At 40.4% G+C, this 24,839-nt stretch overlaps 1 protein-coding gene across 1 annotated transcript; it reads left to right on the top strand.

Moving 5' to 3' along the window:
• The first annotated feature begins 18,669 nt into the window (after window positions 1-18,669).
• CCKAR (cholecystokinin A receptor) lies at window positions 18,670-24,839 on the top strand. The gene is made up of 5 exons (XM_009934307.2): window positions 18,670-18,790; window positions 19,543-19,794; window positions 21,771-22,032; window positions 23,568-23,695; window positions 24,313-24,839. The coding sequence occupies exons 1-5, from the start codon at window positions 18,670-18,672 to the stop codon at window positions 24,837-24,839; spliced, it is 1,290 nt and encodes a 429-aa protein (XP_009932609.1).

Below are 24,839 nucleotides of genomic sequence, written 5' to 3'. Positions count from 1 at the left end.
ACTGGTAGCACAGCTCGGTGCTGGGCTTGTTTCCCTGCTGTGATCTGCAGGCACTACGATCAGCCAGATGGGACAGAAGCCAGGACACCTTGCTGGTCAGATGTGTGACTTCCCCTGCTCCTGGTGGGTATGAGGAAATGATACATCAGGTGAGTTTCAAGTGCAATGCATAAGACTTCGCAGGTCTGCAAAAGCCATCCTTATCTCCTGTAGGTCAACAAAACAGGAAAAAAAGCTAATGTCAGCTGCAGATGAGTAATTTCCCACAGTTTAATACCTCTGCTCCAAATCTGCTTTTGTTTGTTACCCTCTGCACATGCACATCTGTCACTCTTCACTCCCTGTTTTTCCAGGCTGTTTCAAGTCTAGTTTCCTTCCTCCTATGCACTGGGTTTTTCTCTGGTCAGTTGTGTCTGCAATATGGGTAGGAAAACTCACTTGTAAACACCAACCAGAGCTAAAAAGCCAGGCGAAATAAAGAGATAACCTTTACAGCATCTCACCAAGTGCTGTTAACTGCTTCTTCTGTATCCTTACCATATCCAGTTAAGAAATCTCATGCTTAAGTGCGTGCTTCTTTTTTGTTTCCTTACAAGGAGCTTACTGCACAGCAGCTTGAGAAATACAGGGCCATTGTTAAAAAATATCACTTAAATACCAGGCATTGGCAGAAATCCCAACCAACTCTTTAGCCTGTCCCCCTGCTATCACATGACTGGTTTAACTTGGTTCATGTGATAAATGTTTGACAATTACTGCTTTTTCATTGTGATTTACTTTTAAATTGCAAGTAAGCGACTACAGTACAGTCAGCGCAGAGTGGTTTTATGATGTCTGGTACCACATAGCAAAGGTAGCTTGCTGGTTTTATCAGAAGGTCTGGTGTAGGTGTCATTGTTTTTCTGGATTGGGTTTTTCAGTGGTCTCTTCATCTCTGTCCCATGCCTCTGAACACAATCTCTCTTCCCCATCATGTCCCACCTCCATTTACAGCAGCAGTGCTCTACAATGTTATACCTATCCTTTCTGTGTTTTGTATCAAGTTACTGCAGTTAGCTATAACTGATACTGGTATCCCAAGTGTTTTGTATTTACCTGCCACTGCAGGTCTGGAAATCATAAAGAATTTGGCAAGAGAAAGTAAAAATTACATAGTCAGCATCTGAAATATTTCACCTATATTCTTTCCCTCTTTGCTCTGGTGGGTTTCCGAATAAGAAGAGGAGACGATATGAAGCAATAGCTGCATCATACTGTTGTATTTAAAGTCACATCAGACAAAATACATTTTAATGCTTCGAAATGGTTCTGAAGACCAGCTTATTTCCTGGAGTGTAAATGCAGTCAGTAAAAATGAAAAACATCCAAAGGATGCACTGAGTGCCTGGAAGCTTGGCTTTTTCCATACAACCGTGTTAGCTGACCCAATAAAAACCAGGGCTGCCTGCAGATATCACCAAAGGAGGCAGTTGCCTTGTATGACAGAGTAACAGGTGAGGGAAGTCAACAAAATCCCAGCAGTGTCAATAAAATCCCAGCAGCTGCAATCCCAAAATCCGAGCGGTCAACAAGCACAGCAATCCTAGCACTTTTCGTCAGCTGCTCCCAAGACGCTCTTCCCCTAAGCAATTCACAACACTCATGCTGCCCTGATCCCTCCTTCATCTTTCATTCTCTTGCTGGTAGAAATGTCAAGTCATGAAGTCTTCTCTTAGGGCTGCTTTGTGGGGAAGCAGGGGTGGGGAGGGATGAAGGGGGTGGGGGTGGTGGGAACTGCCCCTGTGCCTCTGCTGAGGGTCAGTGCATTGACACGATCAGTGCATTGACACAGTCAGTGCTGGCAGAGTGAGGGAAGGAGGTATGGTGCAGAACATAACTAAGCACGCAACTGTTGTCACTTGTTACTATAGATAAGCCACTTACCTTTCCTTGACACCCTGAGTATAGGGGGTTAATGCTGTCCGGGAGGAGCTACACATTGCATTCACCCTGATAATATGTCATAATTATTGTGTAGATCTCCAAGTTGTTCCCTTTTTTTGTGCAACATGAGACACTGCCGGGAGAATGACAGCATGTGCAATCCCTCATGGCAGACCAGGTCACGGGTAAAGATGGCTGTGTCCCAGCCAGATCAGCCAAGTGTCACAGAAACCCAGGTTTAAAAAAAAACAAAAAAAAACCAACAAAAAAAACCAAGCCAAAAAATCCCCAAAACCCCAACAACATTTGTTTCTGCCAAAACAAAAGGATAAGACATTAAAGAAAAAAAAAAACAACAGAACAAACTCAGACAAAACCTACATACATCCTCCCTGCCCCCAAGGCCCTCCAAATTTGCCTTCCTTCAGTCAGGAGAACAGGGCATTTTTATCCCCTCTCAGGTAAACTGGATTTTTTGTTGTTGTTGTTTTGGATTTTTTTCATCTGAAAAGCTACTCCTGTCCAGGTCACAGAATCACAGAATCACAGAATGTTTGGGGTTGGAAGGGACCTCTGTGGGTCATCTAGTCCAACGCCCCTGCCGAAGCAGGGTCACCTACAGCAGGCTGCACAGGACCTTGTCCAGGTGGATCTGAATATCTCCAGAGAAGGAGACTCCACAACCTCCCTGAGCAGCCTGTTCCAGTGCTCCATCACCCTCAGAGGGAAGAAGTTCTTCCTCATGTTCAGAAGGAACTTCCTCTGCTTCAGTTTGTACCTGTTGCCCCTTGTCCTGTCGCTGGACACCACTGAAAAGAGTCTGGCCCCATTCTCCTGACACCCACCCTGGAGATATTTATAAGCATTTATAAGGTCCCCTCGCAGCCTTCTCCAGGCTAAACAAGCCTAGCTCCCTCAGCCTTTCGTCAGAGGAGAGACGCTCCAGTCCCCTCACCATCCTTGTAGCCCTCCGCTGGACTCTCTCCAGTAGCTCCTCATCTTTCTTGAAGTGGGGAGCCGAGAACTGGACGCAGTACTCCAGATGGGGCCTCACTAGGGCAGTGTAGAGGGGAAGGAGAACCTCCCTCGTCCTACTGGCCACACTCCTCTGAATGTACCCCAGGATCCCATTAGCCTTCTTGGCAACCAGGGCACATTGCTGGCGCAAGATCTTCATTTCTTCTTTCTCCACTTGGAACCATTTTAACTCATGAGGGTTTAAAATCCATAACCCCGATCCTCCATCTCAAGCCATTAGCAGAACTTCACTTGGGAGCTAAAGCGTCAGGTTCAAACAGCTACCCCCTGGATTTCTCATCCAAGCAGATTCTTCCAGAGAATATCATATTCAGTCCTTTGCTCAGTGTGCTCACTCTTTTAATTAGACTAATGTATATTAAACTTTAATCTCAGTTATGGACCAATTCTGCAAGCTCACCTTTATAACATCCACTAGTTTTCTCAGAACCATGATACATTGGTTGCAGCTGATAACAGAGAGGTGTGGCAAAAAAGAAATTTCTGTCAGTGACTCATCCTCATAAATTTCAAGATTTATTCAAATTACTGCCCAAGAAGTGACAGCGTATATTTGGACAAGTTTCAATACTTTATTTAAAATAATCAGTTCCCATGGAGTAATGAGATTTTTTTTGCCCAAATACCACTGATGCAATCTGAAGAATGTAGGAGGCTTAGATGATGTATCTTCACTTATCAGGGCAGAAAACATCTCTTACTGCAGACTATTGTTCATGAGAAGTAATATATTTTATCTAACACGTGACTGAACTTGAGAGCTAGACTTTGACTACCAATAATGTCAAGGATTATCAGCCTAGTTTTAGGAGTTTCACATTGCTTCATTTCTTGATTTTAGGTAATTTCCTAACAGACCTTGGTATACAGTGTGTATATATATATGTATATATGGTATATAACAGATTGGTATAAGCCTCCCTAGAGAGGATCATGCATCTCAGGTCATGATATCTATTGCTGGTACTTTTTAATAGCATTGCTGGGTCATAGCAGCAACTGTGAGTTGTCAGATATGTAAAACATCTAACATGCACCAAGTCCCTGATTTTTCTGGTATTATTAGATTTAGTCCATTTTTCATGTGTTTTCTTATGTCAAGTGACACGGGCTTTAGCAGTAACATTCTGTATCTTCTGGTTTGCAAAATCCCATGTATACGTTTACAGTGACTGTTAAGACGTAATTATGCAGATGTAGGATTTCTTGGGTTTAAAACAGAAGCGGAGTTTATTGATCTAGATCCATTTTGAAGAAAAACACATGCTGAATCACAAATACAGTTTATATACTGAGTAGTTTATGCACTTCATACATGACATATATTTTATATCTTGACTTTAAATTGTATATTCACCTGCTAGCAAATCTGTTGGGAAATTTACACAACTATTGTACATATCCAAACCTTTTAAAAGACATGATTCAACATTCATGAGCAAACATTTTCCCAGTACACACATAACAGCTTACTTTAGCCGCTTCTTTTAAGGTTCTTACAAACTTTAACCAATTGGTCTGTAAGTAAGAAATGAATTATAAAGAGATGTCTCAGGAGATTCTTAGTTAGCATCTCCAGGTCAGAGTTTAACAGTGTATAGGTATGCTAGGGAGGTATGCTAGGGTGAGATTCTGTGTTCTTTTCAAACCTATTGATTTCTGTGAGGCTATGGGATGTAAATACAAGCAGACCTTGGGTTTTGTCTGTGGCAGGAAGTATTCCCTTTTTCAAAACATCTGAAAAATATATGTGGTAGAGTTTCATGTCTGCCATTTCAAAACATTGAAAACTGATTTTCTATTTATTTATTATGCAGTATTGAGCATTACTCCACTGAAACAGCTTCGTGATACCACATCCAACTTACTGAGTAGGGGAATTTGTCTGCCATGGAAAATGTAGTAATTTTTTTAAGGTAGTCTGCTGTACTTTTGTTCACTGCCTGGAATATATACAATTTATTACAGAAACATGTCAGTGTGTGTTGCAAGTCCTCAACAACAGCAGGTCACCTTGCATACATTACTTAGTGTCTAAACCATAGTCTTCCTCTCCTTAATCATTAAGACGTAGAACGATAAACGTCAGAGGCAGAACAAGGATCTCTCCTTGGGTATCAATTCTAGACATTTTTTATTCTTCTAATTAAGATTCTATGACAATTAAAATGGATTAATCCTTTTTGATTTTTTTTTTAATACGAAGGATTAATAGGCTGATTGGTTTCCTTGTTTGTTACATTTTCAAATAGAAGATTCAAAAGGGAGGAATAAACCAAGAAGATCTAGAAACTCTTGCAGGGTTTTTGTAATTCTTTCCTGATGGTGATATAGTTGGAAGACAACCAGATACCCTAACTGTTAAAAGGAGCACTCTAGTTTGGGTCATGGGGATCCTCACTTCCATCACGAGGATTTTCCGATATCTTTCTCCTTGACTTCTGCTTCCTGAACTTGATGTCTGCTCTATTGAGAATACAGCTAGGAGGGCCACAAAATGGAAATGCTGAATGAACTGAACACAGCAAACAGAACCTTCAGAAGTTTCTCATAGTTTTGTCTCCACTGATGGTACTTTTCTTTCCTTGTACGGACAAATGCTTTATACCATCAAAAAGGAGCACCAGGGATTGAATAAATATCTTCACCAACTATGGAATGGAGTCTGCTCTGATAGATCTCAGGGCATGGCAGGAGCCTAAAGAATTCTGTGTTTAAATACTTGTAATTGTCCTATATTAGTTCAAAAGAGATTAAATCAAAATGTAAAACTGAGACCAAATTTCTAAACACAGCTTCTCTGTATATGTACAGGAATAGATTATTGCAGAAAATGATCTGAAAAGATTGAGTACTAATGCTGCCTGTTACAAGAATTGTTGTGCATGTATGAAACACAACTAAATTATCAGTTTTTGCTGTGAAAATAAGTTCGTAATAAGAACATGCACAGAAAGTCAAAGCAACCATCTGAAAAGAGTGGAACAGTGAGATGGAAGAGCAAACGTAAGTAAAGCATAGCTCTGAAGGCTGGATTCTAAGCTGTTGAATAGCAGGCTACCCCGCTCTCACTAACCCTAAAAATACAAATTAGTATACACATCTGCTTAAGGAAAAATGTCACCAAAATATTGCACGTAGCTCTAGGGAGCACAAACAAACCCAGGTGACTTGATTTCAGATGAAGCTCTGCACACTGAAACCAAAAAAAAATTAAATACACAAATACAGTCAAGTTTTCTGTTTTGCATCACTGTTTAGAGCTCTGTAAAGAAATCTTTCCAAGGCACAACGAATTTCCTAAATCAAAAAAAGGACAGGGGTACTACATAAAAAATGTTATTATTTTGTTAATGAACAGGATACAGGATTGAATCTTACAGTGTATATTGCAACATGTTCCTAGAAAGACCAGGAAGAAAATTAGAAAACTTTCACAAAGGTCATAGTGCTAAAGGGCTGAAGAAAGGCTGGAATTATTTGTATCATAGAATCATAGAATCATAGAATTGTAGAATCACTAAGACAGGAAAAGACCTCTAAGGTCATGAAGTCTGACCGTCAACCCAACACCACCATGCCTGCTAAACCATTTCCTGAAGTGCCACATCTACATGTTTTTTAAACGCCTCCAGGGATGGTGACTCCACCACTTCCCTGGGCAGCCTGTTCCAATGCCTGACCACTCTTTCAGTAGAGAAATTTTTCCTAATATCTAATCTAAACCTCCATTGATGCAGCTTGAGGCCATTGCCTCTCATCGCTAGTTACCTGGGAGAAGAGACCAACACCTGCCTCACTCCAACCTCCTTTCAGGTAGTTGTAGAGAGCAAAAAGGTCCCCCCTCAGCCTCCTCTTCTCCAGGGTAAATGACTCCAATTCCCTCAGCTGCTCCTCATAAGACTTGTTCTCTAGACCCTTCACCAGCCTCGTTGCCCTTCTCTGCACACGCTCCAGCATCTGAATGTCCTCCTTGTAGTGAGGGACCCAAAACTGAACACAGTACTTGAGGTGCAGCCTTATCAGTCCCAAGCGCAGGCACGTGATCTCTTCTCTACTCCTGCTGGCCACACTATTCCTGATACAAGCCAGGATGCCGTTGGCCTTGTTGGCCACCTTGGCACCCTGCTGGGTCACGTTCAGCTGGCTGTTGACCAACACCCCCAGAAGTGAAAAAATGAAAGTGAAGAGACAAGCGAAGAAGCTGGTAGAACAGTTTAGCAAAACCGTAGAGATTTGCCCTAGCTGAGGCTATCAGTCATTAATAGGAGTAAGCAGTCATGTAGCAATGAAACTGGACTGAGTCAGGACTTCAAGTGCTATTTGCAAATTCACAGTTTTGGTTAAGTTGGCTTAAAGGAGGCAAAAATACACACAAATGGGAAGGGTAATATCTAAAGAAGCACTCATGAGGATATATCGAAGAAGTAACAGAGGAAAAGCAGTCGTTATTATGTCACTAATTAATCAAGTCACTATGCAATGAACAGGATGATGGGAAAAGTGTAAGCGAGAAAAAATCCCATTTTGTTTCTCTTTCCCCTGTACTATTCAGTGAAATTAAATCTATTGCTTCTTGATAAGCAAGCTGGATTTCATCAAAGGAATATCAGTTTGTACTGCCAGTTGCTTTTCAAATAGAATCAAGCCTGGAAGACCTTGGATATATAGTAACATGTCAGACCAGAAGAACAAGATTCCTGTTGTTTTAGGTTGGGTAATATTGTGTATTACCTGCCACCCACTCCTTCTTAACACAGAATATCAACTTTATTTAGCAATTTATATAATAATTTGATTTTTTAGAATTTATTTGAATATTTCCCACAGAATCCAATTTTAAATTTCCAGCCTTCTCTGTATAAGATGTTGTGAACAAATATTCCAGTATGAAATGACTCCGTTGAACAGCTGATGAAGTAAATAGTACTTTACTTTTTATTTTGCCAGAGCATTCCCATTTGAATTCTAATAACAACTTTTATGAGCAGTCATTAAGAATTAAGTGAACACTTTGGGGAGGTCTGTCTTTTCAAAGTATAAAATTGCAGCTGACACTTCTGGCTTTCTAACTGAAATGTAAATTAAATTTAAAGATGTAAGAACACTGTAAGATTATGGTTTAAGCAAGATTATACTTCTGGTGCTGCTAAGTTTAAAACCAGAGTGAGTGAGACTAGAATCTGGGAGCATTTCACTAGCATATTACTTAAAATATTTTAAAAACCCTTTACTTGCTCCAACTACTTCAATAAGCAAAGCTTGTAAAAATAAATACAAATTGTTGCTGACCTTTTATCACGGTCCTATCAGAAATATCTTTCCTACTTCGATTTATTCATTTTCCCAACATTGCAGGACTGCAAAATGAATGTATTAGAATAAAAGGAGAGCACATTAGAATAAAAGGAGAACACTGGGAAGAAATAAGGTATCTGAGCAGTGATACAGCAGCCACAATTCGTATGATCTGTGACTGTTTTGCACTGCTTTGCCTGTACAAAGCACGCTGAACACCAGTGCAGCTGATTACAGAAAGGACCAAACCAGTACGCATGAAATTGCAAATGTAAGATAGTGACTTCAGGCACACAAAAAATTATTGAAAGAAATCATCCACATTAGCTGCAAATTTTCAAATGCTTGTTAAAGCAAAATCAATGGTGCATCACGTAACTTTTCTGTATACAAGGATTATATCCCAAAGATCCAGATTCTGTTATGTTTGTCTGATTTATAAGCCCCTGGATATCTGGGGGTACCACAGCATCCTACCTGAGTCTGGCTCTGTCAAAAATAGCGTAGAGAATTCAGAGCAGAATTTGTCCTTGGACTTTTGTTTCTCCATTCTTTTGAGAGTTGAGTGTTCTCCTTGGCAGCTTTAAAACAGTTTTGTAATGTAAGCAAAGACTAAACAATGAAAATGAATTTAAAACTTACATGCTTTCAGTCACATTAACTCCCTGCACAATGTAATATTGTATAAACACGGGCAAATAGTCCAAACTAACTACGGCAATTGTTCCTCCGAGTCTGTTTTCTTAAGAACTATACAGACAAAAGCATGGCAAGAAAAGCCAATAATACTATTTTTTAACAGCCTATCTGCAGTGAAATTCTGGAAATTATTATTTTCAATGTTTCAGTGTTTGAATAATATTTTGAAATTACTCTGTATGGAAATACTATCAAATACTCCCAGGACAGCTTAGCACAATAGTTGAAATAAATCAGAGTATTTATTATCACTATGGGCGTGATGTGCCTCCCTCAGTTTCTCAAAAACTTATAACTGACAGCTTTCTACCTCCAGTTATTGGACAGCATAATTCCTATCAAAGAAGTCCAGAATGGAAGGATAATTTGGCTAATTTACAAATAAAGATAAACATTCCAGAAGTGAAGACCTAGAACAGAACTTCAGCTGGGGTAAATTGTCTTCGCTCTTGAAGGTTTCTTTATACCTTGTCTTACTTGGTTCAGTTATTCGTCCAAACTGTCAGCTAGCAGAGTTCCAGTTAACCAAAAAAACTGGTCTGGAGATTGTCACAGTACAAGAACAAGAGTCAAACAATAAAATACTGAATTTGTACAGAGCAACACATAGCCATGAGCCCAACTTAAAATCTTGTTTTCATTCTAGGAGTCCCAGAAGCTGAAGGGGACAACCCATTATCTCACTGTCTGAGCACCCTTCCACGCAAAATCGTGACGATGGAAAATCAGCAAAATTCTAGACGTCACATAATCTTTTGCTTTTCTTTCTATTAGATCAAAATCTTACTTGGGTTAATTACTTTCAAGGAGAGAGTATTCTTTCTTTGTGGGGATTGCTGGTAGGGGTTTATAGACAATAGTAGCTGTCTATGTTGTACCAGTAGTAATGGTAGAAAAGTCTTCTAAAGGATAGAAGTTTTCCAGTATCTCCTAAAATTTTTGAATTCTTCTGAATTCTCTGGACAGCTCTTTTGTTACCAAATACTGCAAATACTTTATTTTCTGTTCTACCTTTTTTCTTATGCTTTACCCTTACTTCATGGTCTCAATTGTCTCAGATAACTAAAATTCACACTCTAAATTCAGTTGTTGAGAAAAGACTTAGCCAGTTGGTTACTTTGAAAAAAGTGAAGCTATATGCCCCTCTTTAGCTACTGAGTAATACAGAATTCATCAAAATATAAGAAAATTGTATGTTCAATTTCTTGTACAGACTGGTACAAATTTATGTCACCTCAGAGGACTGCTGTTTACAGAAAGTTCATGATTCCTGTAAACACTGAAGCTTTCAAGAACTACTGTTACTGATCAAAGGAATTCTTATGTAAGTGTAATTTTCAGTATTTTTCTAGTAAAGACAACACTTCTCTTGCTACCCATAGTTTAGGTTCCTTTAAGCCACGGATTATGTGATTCTGGGGAACTCCGATGTCAATGAACACATTTCAGTAGCATTACTTTGAAGATATTTATCATCTGTTACAGAAACTGATGCTCTTCCAAAAATGTAGATGTCAGGTCAGATGTCATGAAACACAGTGTGACTTCTCTCTGTACATAGTAAGACACATAAACTTTGGAATCTTGAATTAAAGCCCTGGCCTCAGACATGCTGGTACCAATTCACCCAATAACACATCAGCTGACTTTCTCTGTTTCCTCCTTCCTAACCGCACAGCCAGTCGACTAACATCGCTTTATCTAATCCTGCGGAAATGTGGAAGTCTAGCTGATCTTAACGTTATGAGTATAACGTGGCTTCTTCTGAGAGCAGAGCTGTCTGACAAATACAGCACCGGACCAAATCTGAAGAGACTGCCTTCCTTTTCCTGACTCTTCCACCAGCCCACTTCATAGCCAGTGCTACGTATTTCACTTTCTTGTGCTTCATTTTGTTCATCTCAAAATTAAAGCTTATAGCTACTACAGATAGCATAACTAGCTTCTTTCATGTACTTCTTTGAGATCCACTAAAGAAAAACTCTAGCAGTAAAATAGCAGTGAGTCTTTATGTCTTTAACTGGAATCTTAAAAAGACAAGACTACAGTTCTGGATTGTTACAGGTAGGGGTTTATTTAGCAGTCTGTTCCAGTTTTGAGATTTTTAAGGGGCTGAGTAGCATCAAGAACAGTTATATCATTTTGTTGCTGACATTATAATGATCTTGTATCTCTTTGTTCTAGCACCCACAACATTAAGGGTGTGCAGAGCTATTTTCTTGCATTTCTAGCTTGAATGCTGAACTGTTTTTTCTGGCAAACTAATATATTCACAGGATGAAGAAAAAAATAGGGCTGTACAACCCAGTGTAAGGCCTACAAAAGAAATAAGCACATTTTAAAAATATCTATGTTCCTCTTTCATGGGTTTCTATTAATTTCTCATAAGCACTTATGCATCAGTTATGATAAGCCGTGAAAAGCAAAAGGGTTCGCTTCAGTTGTGCAGCGAGCGATGTTATAACTTCTGCCCTCGATTTTAACAGTTACTTAGAGGACTGGGTGTATGGAGAGAGGAGATGCAGCTGAGCCTAGGGACAGGCCAGCACTGGCTGAGCAGTCCCAACATGAGTCGCAATGTGCACTATAAACCATGTGGGAGGAGCACGTGGATAATTACTCACCCCAGACCTGAATAATGGTATCTTATCGCCTGTCACAGGGTGTTGGAGGGATTTTTGTGTGGTCTTACATTACATTGGACAGACCATTTACACATATTTCTTTGAAGCAGTTTCCCCTAAACTTTATGCAACACTGGCATAGCAATCTCTGGAGCAAAACTGAATTTCTCTCTGTTCTTCCACCCAGAAAGCCCACAGAAATTTTAACATGATTATAAAATTGGATCTGAAGATTTACAGAGACAATGTGCTTTATTCTTGCTGTTCATCAGTGAGACTTGAACATTGCACAATGTGCATTGCACCTTGTCTGCCTTTGATCCCCTCTGCAGCTGGCAAATGCTATTGCAGAAATCATTGATGGTACAACAAGGTGCTCTGAAGTAAATTTCATCCTTGTGTTACTGAGTTCAGCTGAGTATGATATAAACTGGTCTAACTGCAGTTACTGTGAGACACTGATAGGACTCAAACTCAGGTCCCCTTGAAAAAGCTTAAAATAAAGGTGTTCCTGAGAATTCTGAGTGTTCTCCAAACACGTGGCCTAATTCAGATCTCCCTATAGTTTGTATCTGTGTGAGTAACTCCACTAAATCAGCGGCTGAACGCCAGCATAACCCTGGCAAGTGGGAACAGAAGTAGACCACAACTTTCCATATATTCATTTATTTTACTTCATCTGCCAGGACAAAAAAGACCTGGCAACAAACCCAGAATTATTTGTAGGTTTGACACAAGATATAGATAAGCTTTTCCAAATTCATCATTTTACAAGTGGAGTTTCTATTTGTATTTAAGTAAATACCTTTGTCAAATTAATGAAAAAAACAGAACAGATGCTTATTCTTCAGAAAAAAGAATGAGGCAACTGTAAATTGATGTGGTTTGGGTTTGGACAAGAAAAGCATTATACACATGGCATGAAATGACAGAAGACAGCAACTGTTTTAGCTGCAAAGCCAGTGTGTTCAGTATTTGAGATTACAGAGAAAAAAAAGGATTAAGACTAAAACAAAACAAAACAAAAAAATTAAAAGGCAGATTCTTTTGTTGTGCATTTGCAGAGCTCTTTTTCTTTGAACACAGGGAAAAAATATTTTTGTATACTTTTCTCTAAACTATCTATCTACACAGGTACACTATGGTACCTAAATTATTTCTTAATTAACAAAGTTTTTTTTTTTTAATAAATTAGTGTTGCTAATAAAGTAGCTAACTGAAAGGAAGTTCTTACCTAAAACTTCCAACATCCCAAATAACACATGATGAAGTTAAAATGGGACAGACATTCAGGTTATTATTTCTCCTAAGTAATAAAATTACATTTGTGATTAGCAAGCATTTCATTAAAACAGCTTCCTTTTTCTGTCTCTGAAAGCTTGCAGGGAGACAATGAAATGATACTGATCTGCATGAGAGGGTGATCTATCATGCAAGTAGCTAAATGGGCGGAGAGAGAAATGATGTTAAAAAGGCAACTCAGAACTGTCCAAACATTACTTGCTGTACATTTGAGTAAATCTATGCAAAAAAATTCCTAGAAAAACAAAACTCTTTGATCTTCATATGTTTCATGCAGAAATCCACTCCAAAAGGAGAGTCAAGAGTTCATAGAAAATTATTCCTCATTTAGTCTAGCAATTTAACCAGCAGACGCTGAATCCAGCTCAGCCCAGGACCAGATGGTATTCATCCAGAACTTCTAAAGGAAATAGTAAAATTATTAAACATCATGTGTAATCTCTTGCTCACAACTGCATTGTTGCCAGAGAAAAAAAAATTGTGCAAATGTGATACCAGTGTTTAAAAAGGGCTCCAGGGGAACTAAACCCTTGGAATTACAAGCCAGTCTGTAAGCCCGGCACCCACAGAAGGAAAACTAGTGGGTATGGTAATACTAGATAAAAATCTCTGGACACGTGGTCTGCACAGATTTTGTAGAGAAAAGCCTCACTTTGCAGATTTAGAGATCTGAGCTTGTGAAAAAGATGATCCAGTTTGTTTTAAACTGAAACTACGCAGTTGTTGGGATTTGCAGGAGATAGCATTCCCTCGCTCATTCTGCTTTTGGTTGAAATTAGTACCCTCTGGAGTCAATCACGGCTCAGTACTCATCCCTCAACCCTTCATGCCTGTGCTCTCCCCTCTGCCTCCCACCACTACCCTCTCCCGTCCTTTGCTGCCTGCACAGCATGTGACAAAGCCGAGAGGCTCCACGAAACAGGCTGCATCCACAGCAGTTTGGTCCATTCTGCGTTTCTGTGGACTGCATGAAGCCTCGGGCCATGGCTGCTGGCCTCGTTGGCTTCAGCCCTCTTGCATGTGCTTCGGAAGCACACCTTGACACTCTAGTGGGCCCATCCCTTGGGATGGGGCTAAATGAGGGGCTCCTGCCATCCTGGGGAAGCTGGTCCTTCACGCCTTCCCACATACAGTTGAGACTGATGCGAGAGGCACACACTGGCTTTATAGTGCTTGTTGTGCTGACCTGCAGCCCTGGCCAGCCTCTCCCCCCTCCTGAGAGCAACGGGGTTAGTAGGACCACGCAGCAGTATGCACCACTGATGACCAGCTGTGTCCAGGACTTCCAGAAATGAAGAACGTTATGCCAAGTCCTCCACAAGAGCCCACTGCTTTCTGACAGTTCAACCTTTTCCATGTGGAATGGTCATGGCAGGCTTGTTTATGCACAGTCTGGCACTGCCACTGCCACTGCTACCACCAGTGGGCTTGCGTTGGGAAGACATGAATGGCAAGGGATGAAGCCATCTGCTCACAGGTAGTTCAGGACAATAAGCTGGACAAATGCAATCTGAACTTGCACATCCAGAAAAAGTGAGCTGCAATGCAACCATGGCTCTGGGCTACTTTTGTGAAAGTGGAATGGAAAGGTCTGATTTCCTTCTCTCCCCAAGGGGAAAAAAAAAAATCAAAAAGGCACTGTCTCCTCCTTAGGCTGGCAATCAGAGGCAATTACTTGGGAGCCAAGTTCCTGGCATCCACGAGCACCATGCGGACACAGAGCCAGCGAACCAGGAGTAACTGATGATTCAGTGGTGGCCATGCTGGTAATGGTCTTAATAACTCAGTAGAACACATGCTGAGTTTGTCAATGACTTGCATGTGTGCTTCAGGCTTTGTGTTTTGTTTCTTTACCTTAAAACATAATTCCCTCATGCTATGGGCACAACCCACATGACTGAGCTGCTGTACCACTTCTTGTTTTGTTTCTCCACTGCTTCTCTAGGTGGAGCTTCCCAAAGCCTGGGATGATTTAACACAGGGCAATCAATTATTTAACACATGGCACTCAATGTTCACAGGTAGTCCTGGAAGACTTATCTGGGCTGAGGGAGCAAAGCTGGCATGGATTAGCTTGCCAGAAAGAGCTAGGAGAATCATGGAAGCAGGAGTTCAGGAGCAATTTGACATCATGGACAAGCAGACCATTGGTCCGGAGTGAAACAGGGAACAGCATGATTAGAAGGTAATTAGAAATAAAAAGTAGGAATGAAAAGTAGGAGTGAAAGGCAATTATGAATAGAGCCCCACAGGAAGCTTTGCTACAGTTGTTCATCACTTTCATAAATGCTCCAGAAAATGGGAAGAGTTTTCTGCTGATGCTAAATCATTCAACGAGAGAAGCAAAAACTGACTTTGAAGAATTGCAGAAAGTTCTTTCTGATAAAATGGGAGAATAAAAGTCACTGCAAAGCAGAAAAAAATTATAATTTTTCATGAAAAGTGTAGGGCTCTAAACTAGATATTACTATGCAGGAAAGAAACTACTGAATTTACTGTAGGTTCTTCCATGAAAACATCAGTTCAATTCTCAGTAGTCATAAAAAAGGCAAATAGGATTACAGGGATTATTCGGAAAGGAACAGAGGAAAAAACAAGACAAAACCTCCATATGCCATTATTTAAATCCTTGGTTCCTCTTTATGTGTTACCATCTGTGAAAGACTGCAGAATAACTAGAAAAGATTTTAGACCTGGGGCACAGTGCTTGTGGACGGTATGAAACAGCCTGCTTACAAGGAATGAATAACTAACCCGATGTTCTTCAGATATGTCAAAATCATGGCAGGTACAGAGAAGTTGACTTCAGAATGATAATTCACTCTCTGTCATGATACAGTGAGAGACAATAGCCCCAGTGTAATCTCTTTGATTGCAATGATCCCCCTAATCTTGTCTTCCCTCCTGATCACTGTGTCTCCCCCAGACCTCCATTCATTTCTGTTTCTTCCCTTCTTTTTAACCAGGTCCTGGGGCCTTCAGGGAAGACCCTATGCAATCCAGCTTAGCGAGTCTGGAAGCCCGTCAGACGGTAAGCGCATAGTCTCTATACAGCATAAATAAAACCTAATCTTTCTCTTTAGTGTAATGTTGCTTCCTCAAGCTACAGGAATAACCAAGCTATAACCCACCAATTAAGCCTTCACCCCCAAAATACAGTGGTATAACCAGTATAAAAACTGTAGATTAAAAGTCAATTGAAAGAGAATCCAGCCCCAGACAGCAGTAAAAAGTAATCAAGGCAATACCGCTAATACCAGCCATTCAACACAACTGCAACAGTAAACATCTCCAATCGTTTCTCTAAACGCAGATCTAATAGAAGGTGGCAGGGATCCAGACAGATCTCTTCCACGTTAAAAATAAGCCCAGAACAACAATTTGACGTCTTGCTTACAGAAAGACTCAAACTCCATTACAGGCTATTTAATTCAGTAAAGGAATTGCTAAACACAATTACCCAGCCCGTGTTTTGCAGCAGGTCAGACCATTATAATAATTATAAATAATTACAATAGCTTCTTTTGGTACCGAAAGGTCTCTTAGAGCTCAAAATCATTCAGATTGAATGCTTCTGTATAACAGAAGAAAATTCTCTAAAAATTAAAGACTTCAGTGGAGTGACTCGTATTCAAATATGGAAAGCAGGATCAGTATCTTAAGTGTAAAGGACACCTTAGAAAGGCAGACATAGGCTACAAAAGTTGTGGTGAGTTGGCTTGTAATTAATTTTTCTTCTATAGAAAGTCATTTTCAAACAAAAGAGAAGTTGTTAACCAGAAGTTCTGGCAGCTTAGACTAGTCTGCACCTTGTTGTTGTTTTCTCTGAGGAAGAGCAGAAAAGCAACCTAAGGTTCAGTGGTCCCTTCCAAAAATCATCCGTTTCTTTTCCTGTGCCTTACCCCTACTAAATCAGCACCTGTCTTGGCTGCCACTTCAGCTGTTTGGGATATTACAGTAATTGGTATTTGTCAGAGAAAATGTTCAGGAAATGCTGGAATAATTAAAAATAAATTCAAAACTAAAACAAACAAACAAAAATTCTATGTTTATTAAATAGGCAATGTTTGCCTTTTAACAGAGGGGTTGATTAGTGACACCCATCAAGTTAATCACAGAAAACATATGAAAAAAATAAAGGTGAATTAGGCAGCTAAGAGAATACAGGTTTTTCAGAGACGTTGGTACCTGATGTTCAAAATTAATCCTCAATCAATGCAAAAATTAAAACATATTTTAACTTTCATTTCTTCAGTATGATTTTCTCCCATTTTGAGATTCATGAGCGGAAAAATAAACCAGAATGTGTAATTCTGGTAGGATAATTTTCTACCAGTATGTTACACCTTTGAAGCTGGACTTGAGTCCTGCTGGACTGAATGTTTCTCTCAGCTGAGACAGTTACACATTTTATACACTGATTGCCAGCTTACTGCCAGAATCTGTAAAATAAATGGAAAAAAATATAATTAATCTGCTAAAGACAAGGTAATTTAGAAATTAGAACTTTAGATGTAATTTTTCAGTCAGTCTCCTAGTACCCATTCCCGTTAATGGCAGTATAGAGCAATGCTGGAGAGACTGGAAAAGAAAGCAAGGCCTTCCAGTCGTTGTGTATCAACTTTCAGGGGTCTGAACTTGTTATTAAGAACCTATTACTGCTCTGCCTATTTAACTAGAAGAGATTTTAAATGTGAAATTTGTTTTCAATTGGGTTACAGCAGGGATTCATTTATAATATTAATTTACTTTTTTTTTTTCCATAAAGAAACTACATACTGGAAGTTAAAAGCCCATGACTTCATGGAAACACCAGAGAGGATGATGTTTATGTATTCAAAAGGCAGAACTCAGAAGAAAGGGTTTCTTTTAAACAATCGAGATCGCTGCATTTTACACTAATGCGTAACTAATGTGCCGCAGTTTATCTGTTCATCAAGTTTGTATTCAAGTCATACACAAGTCCTTGCACTGAGACAATGTGTAGACTTCTGCTTATATTCACCAACAATTCTAATATCGTGCTTTTGACCCAAGAACACTGAAATCAGTGAGTCTTTCTGTTGACTTACTGGGGTTTGGATCAGGCACATGCAGCGCTTTCATATGAAGTTAGCACTTCACCGAATGAGATAAATGCAACAGCTCTGTTTTTTCTGAGCATACCCAGTCTTCAGTCTGCTCTGAAAACTGTGAAGATAAGAATCGTCTTCATGTAAGGCATGCCAAATCTTCGCTATATTTTCTCTACTCTGCCCTTCTATTCAGCTACTCTTTATATGGCGTGGGTTTAGAGACAGATTTATCGCTCTCATCACTCACCGGCTGTGATTTATTGGCCGTGGCAATACAGACTCCCTCTGAGAAATATCGCAGAGATGTGAGTAGAAGCAATCTTGCAAGGGGTTAATGCTGTAATCTTTTTCTAGCCTGTTAAAAATCCCAACAGTAGGCCAGTAACAGAAGAGGGTGGATCTAAAAAAGTACCGGAGGGGCTGTGTGTGTGTGTGGCTGTGGGTGCATACATGTGAGTGTGTATGTGCACGCACGCTTTGCTTTTCTGTACTGTCTTGTGCGCCCCGGGAATAAATCTTGTTCAGCCTGAACAGGGCTCTGTGTGCCAGGTGTTCCTGACGGAGAGTTAGAACAGCTTCCTTGCACAACTGCCTCCCTCGTATTTCTCCCGAAGATTTCATTCAGAAATGTATTTGTTTACTGAAGGCATGGGCAGATAGTTACAAACCCACCCTCTTCTTCATCAAAGCTAACCTGTGCGTACTGAAGAATGGAAACAGTGGATGCTAGCTTCCTCGGGAACGGCACCAATATTACTGCTTTCCTGTGCGATATCATCTTGGAAAATGACACTTTTTTCTGTGTGGATCATCCACCTTATCCTTCTAAAGGTGAGTATAGAAAAATAGCTGTTCGCAAGCAGTTTTAGTTCTAGCTGAAAGTAGAGATACTATGGAAAGAAAAAGCTACACAAGGCTTTTTCTGTGAGGGAGTGCCACATCAGCTCTTAGGAGGAGAAACAGGCAGGACAGGCTTTAGTATGTGCTGGAGTTAAAAAGTTAAAACTTCAACTAGAACAAAATCTGGATGCAATGGAAAGCTAAAACAGTAGCACTATTGGGCACAAAAGGGAAACAGCTCTGCTAAGGACTTGGAGAAACACGATTTTTAATCTTTGAGAAATTCAATAGCAATGGAGTTAGCTGATCTGATACCATGTATGAAAGTGATTAAATATGAAATTATAGCACCCTGAGGCTGGAAAAAATCATCCGTGTATTAAAATATTTTTGATTGTTGTATCGTTTCTTACTTCTGCATAAAGAGGAACTCCCACGGTGAGTGAGTGGTGCACACTAAGCAGCGTGAGCAGAATGCGCTTTTAAGAAGTTGTATTTGGCTCTCCTAACGGACATGGTATTGCATGTATTGTGTTTTAATGTTACGCAATTCAGGTGGATCAGAAGAAGTTGAAGAATTTCAGCACTTCCACTCATTTTATATTGGTGTAAAGACATAAACCTTAGTAAAACTGAATACAGAAAGGTTTTTGAAAGGCTTTACCTGTTGATTAAAGGATGGAGCGTACTAGTCCATGCTCTGTATATTGCATGACTGATTTTTTCCTTGTGACAACTTTCAGATTTGCATCAGATAATTCGGATTCTTCTGTATTGCTTGATATTTCTGCTCAGCATTTTGGGGAACATTCTGGTAATTACAGTGCTGATAAGAAACAAGCAGATGAGAACAGTCACCAATACGTTTCTGCTGTCGCTAGCAGTCAGCGACCTGATGCTCTGCCTTTTCTGCATGCCGTTCACCCTCATTCCCAACCTGCTGAAAGATTTTATTTTTGGTAGCGCCGTTTGCAAAACCGCTACTTATTTCATGGGTAAGTCTTGGAAGTTTATACTTATTTTGAAGATTGACTAATGAGATAGGTTAGAAGGTCATTAAAGACCAGTAAAAAGCTGATTGTTTCCACCTGCCATCGAACAGTTACCAAAATCATGAAGGTACAACTCTGTAGTGCAAATCTTTGTGGTTCTGGTTTCCTCAGTATGATCCAGCAAAACACAGAGGCACCACTTAATGTTAAGTACGCACACAAGTGTTTCATCAGGTGAAGTATGTTGCATGACCAAGCTTCAGTGAGGAACCCAGCATATGCGCTTCCTTCCCCATCACTGACAGAGCTATTAGCAGTGTTCACATCACCCACCAGAGATGAAGGGGCTGTACAATCCTCACCAAGGGAAGATTTAGCCCACATTTTTGTTAGCAGTGTTACATTAAAAAAAAAATAGGCCAAGGGAGGTGTTGTTTGCGGAGTTGGAAATCAGAGCAAGCACTTTTTGAGAATAGACCTGGTGTGATCAGAGCTGAGCAGGAGACCACAAAATATGGATACAGGTTTTAGAGGCTGACTTTCAGAAGCAGCACTTTTAAGTGCCGTGCCATACCCCCTTTAGCTGTGGACCCAGGAGCCAGGAGTTTCAAAATGCCTGCATTATATATGTCTGTGCAAGTGATTTTGTCTCACTTCCAATACTTATTGTGTGTTTGCTTGTTCATTTTTTTTTGAAAAAAAAGAACATTATGTAAAGTTTTTGCTACCTTCAGAGACCCTCAGTTAGTTACAGAAACCTCAGGTCGCCTTTCAACCTGTGCCCTTGAGAACTTCGGTGTAATGTGAAAGTACACACCTAAAGTGTGCGAATGGGAAATCAACATCTTTTTGTAGATAAAACCAATAACACTAAAAGCCATGTTTAAACAATTATAATGAATTGCTGCCATAAATACCATAAAAAATGACTGAAGTGTTATCATCTTTCTCTTATTTCGCATTGTGTAAATTACTTTATAAAAATATCCAGTGAAATGTCTTCGAACGTCAAGTTTTTCATTATGAAGATGTGTTATTTTAAGAATTGGAATGTGGCTACTTCCCATTAGGAGTTCACGTTAACAGAGGGTTCCACTGACAGACACTGACATCCATTGTATCACTTATGCTCTTATCTTTCATTTTAAGATGTAGAAATAATTTTTAAACTATGGATAACATGTGTAAAGCAAACTGTGAAGATATTGGCATTTTGTATTTTGACCAGCATTAGAACACTCACAAAGACCATTAAATGAAAGCTCATTCACTGAAAGAAAAATTTGCCATAAAGTTAAGAAGAAATATTTATAGTCTTGCAGTGATAAACTAGAGCACTCCAGTGACAGAAATACAGGCCGCTGTGTTAAGTTTTACAATATATGAACAGGGGAAATTAAGGGCACTCGAAGGACAAAGATTCTGCTTCATGATTTCATTACTCCTGCTTTGTAACTCCATCAGCATCTCACTAAAAAAGTGATAACACATTTAATGCTCTTGAATGAGAAAATCAGATCATCAGTCAAGCAGGACACTTTAAAAAATTCAAAGAATAGAAGAGGGTCTATGAAATTCTGTGTTAAAAGAATAGTTAACAGCATAATCCCACTCATTTCAAATGCTTGTTTGAATTTCAGTGCAATTAGTGGAGTGTATAGCAAAGGGAAGAATTAGGAGAAAAAGTGTCTCGTTTCCCTGTTACCAGAATTTCATGGTTTCACAGAATGAACCTTTTCTCTCGGACTTCTGAAGTTAGAGAAGCGCAGAGCGGGAACGTCAGCCTGGAGACATAGACCCATTGCCCACACATTCTTTGCTGGCTTAATCAGGGTGATATTTATAAATAGTTTAGCTTGTAAATAGTTTGCTATATTTTTAATTTCCTATATGCATACAGAAAGTTAGCAAGACTGTTTGAAAATAACAGGAACCTTTAAAACAGGAGAATAACCTTTTTCTTTATTTCATATACATAGGTGTCTCTGTAAGCGTATCGACATTCAACCTGGTTGCCATCTCTTTGGAGCGATACAGTGCCATTTGCAAACCTCTGCAGTCCAGGGTCTGGCAGACAAAATCTCATGCCTTGAAAGTGATTGCTGCTACCTGGTGTGTTTCCTTCACTATCATGTCACCATACCCAATTTACAGCAAACTGGTGCCTTTTACCAAGTATAACAACACCACAGCAAATATGTGTCGGCTCCTTTGGCCAAGTGATGTCATTCAGCAGTCTTGGTAAGACATAACTGACTGTTCGCAAATGCATAATTATCTGGCAGAAAACAGGATTTCATGGTAGCATTAAGCCTATTGAAAATCAAGTATCAACCTGCAGCAAACATTTGCACCTTTATCATGCTTATTTAAGAAGTTAAAAAAAAATGTATGTTTAAGCTGCTTACACTTTGACACGTCTGTGACTTTTCCCTTGCCATTGGAATGATACCCAACATGGCAATGATTCTCACACTGTGGTCTGCCGAGGCCCTATGGTCTCTGTAAAGAAAGCATCCATCACTCTTCAAGCGGGAATACTGCTTTTACTCGTTTATACGTAAACTTAAATATTTTTAGAGAAATCCCTGATTAATCTTTGAAAACCATGGACACATAAAAGTGCCCCTCTGTGTGCAGAATAGGAGAACTTGGAGAGGTTGCAAATGCCCTTCCTGAGAACAACTGAACGCTTTTGGTCATTTACAGAGAATGGGAGCAGAGAGATGAGGGGAGAGACAGTGCTCTGTGTCCTACACCTCCAGGCAGAGCAACCAGATAGTAGCACTATCAAGCAGCAGTATTATTTAGACATTGTGTCCTTGCACGATGACTAAACGCTTTCGCTGGCACTGAGCAGATGTGAGATTTTTTTGGCTACAGAAGGTCAGCTGGAACTGGGAACAAGATTAAAGCATGCACCACTTCAGTGTGGTGTATCCACAAACATCATAAATTTGTATTAACGCTTTTGGTAGTCTCAGGTGTTTGTCAGTAGAGTACAGATGAGGAGGGAGGTTGCAGGGAGAAATTCTCTTCTCTGTGGTGTCGTTGCAGATTTCCGGGTGCGTTAGTGAGCTTGCACCAAAGTCCCAGGGAGCAGAAGAGACGTCGGCTCTCGCGTGCATTTAAACAGAATGATTTCCCTGACTTTTAATCCCATTAGAGAGGCCGCCTAGGAGAGCTGCAGATGTGCAACCGAGTAAAAGCTGCTCCCTGCAGCGAAGGGGTTGCCGGTTCTGGGATCCCACCGCCGGGGCTCTGCTTGGCCCTGGGGATGAAAGCCCAGGTCGTGGCTGCTCCGTCCCTGCCCGACCCTTGGGAAGTCACAGCTCACCGAAGCAGCAACCGCCGGTACCAGGGGCTCCGCTGAGAATCAGCAGCCGCCCATTTGGCTTCGGCAGGGCAATTCTCACATCACTCAAAGCTACAGGGCACCCGACGCTCACCAGGTTGCAGCCCCGCTTCCCAGGCAGAGGGACCTTCTGGCCCCTCTCACCGCTGCGGGAGCGTCCACCTCGTCTGGGCCTGCGGAGCTCAGGTGACAGACGCTTTGCAGCCGCCTTAGCCCTGTTGCTGCTGTACTTTTGGGGTGAACGAAGGAAGAGGTGGGAAGCTTCTAATTTCCAGAGCTGTCAAAATGATGCTTCCTATGAGCATGAAAAAATTTCAGCAAAATCTTGAAATCCTCATCCCCCAAATTCTGATCTGGAAAAAAACGAGTTTTTCTGGGTTTGTGCTGGTTCCTGGTCACTGTTTGTCTTTCAATTCTTTAGGTACACTTTCCTGCTACTCATACTCTTTCTTATACCTGGGATTATAATGATGGTTGCGTATGGCCTCATTTCTTTGGAACTCTACAGAGGAATAAAATTTGATGCCAGCCAGAAAAAATCTTCACGAGGTAACAACACATTTAGGTTCGGGGGTATGTTTTTAAGTTAGAGCTGAAGATACAAATAGTCTTGAGGCAACTGAAAGTAAAACTTTCTATTTGCAAAAATGATCATTATGGTCAGTCATGACTGGGAACTCTCTAGGGCATTCATCGACTGAAGTGATTCCATTATTCACTAGCAAATAATTCTTCACCTGTGGCTTGTTTACAAAGATCCTGGGCAGGGTATGTTAAATTTCTGATTTGCTTACTATAGAAATATTTTTTTCCTGGCCATGGGTGAGGATCATTTCTGTAAATAAACACCACAATAAAAATTGTCAGCTCAAGATAGGGGCATATAATTTTGAAAATTATCTTCAGTAAATACTTGGGCAAACAGTGTTCTTGCATCTTTTGCATGAATTTATACAGAGTTGAGACATGAGAATATTGGGAGACAGCAGAGGCAGAGCAGCTGATACATAACTGACTCAGAATTAGGACAATGCTTTCTTTGCAGCAGTTGTTCAGCCACAAATCATGTTATTTATTTAGATTTAGACTCCATGCTTTGTTTTGTATTTTGAATCGCTGTTCAGAGATATTTTGCCAACTATTTAAATACTAATTTATATGTACAGAAAGAAAAATAAGTACCTGCAGTGCCAAATATGAGGATGGAGATGGATGCTACCTGAACAAAACCAAAAGAAAAAGGAAAATGCCATTGCAACAGCTCTCTGCTGCTAGCCATAGCAAAATAGACAGGGCGAGAAGCAGCAGCTCGTCTGCCAACTTAATGGCCAAGAAGCTCGTCATCCGCATGTTGATGGTGATAGTGATTTTGTTTTTCCTTTGCTGGACTCCCATCTTCAGTGTCAATGCTTGGCGCGCGTTTGACACCACTTCGGCAGACCAGCGTCTCTCAGGAGCTCCTATCTCCTTTATCCACTTGTTGTCCTACACTTCTGCCTGTGTGAACCCCATCATATACTGCTTTATGAACAAGCGTTTCCGCATGGGTTTCCTAGCCACTTTCGCCTGCTGCGCTAAGCAAAAGCCCCCTGTAATACGGGGGGAGGTTGGTGACGAAGAGGAGGGGAAGACCACAGGGGCTTCACTCTCCAAATGTTCTTACACGCACATGAATGCATCTGCACCCCCGTGA

The sequence above is a fragment of the Opisthocomus hoazin genome, chromosome 5 (assembly GCF_030867145.1).
Source record: "Opisthocomus hoazin isolate bOpiHoa1 chromosome 5, bOpiHoa1.hap1, whole genome shotgun sequence".
NCBI classification, from domain to species: domain Eukaryota; kingdom Metazoa; phylum Chordata; class Aves; order Opisthocomiformes; family Opisthocomidae; genus Opisthocomus; species Opisthocomus hoazin.
This window is presented reverse-complemented; position numbering and strand designations above follow the sequence as displayed.

What these genes read in the sequence shown, in the direction of transcription:
- CCKAR (XM_009934307.2), top strand. Translation starts at nt 18,670, where the DNA reads ATGGAAACAGTGGATGCTAGCTTCCTCGGGAACGGCACCAATATTACT. An exon ending in AACCGCTACTTATTTCATGG is followed by an intron (nt 19,795 to 21,770) that starts GTAAGTCTTGGA and finishes TCATATACATAG; the next exon opens with GTGTCTCTGTAAGCGTATCG. An exon ending in GATGTCATTCAGCAGTCTTG is followed by an intron (nt 22,033 to 23,567) that starts GTAAGACATAAC and finishes TCAATTCTTTAG; the next exon opens with GTACACTTTCCTGCTACTCA.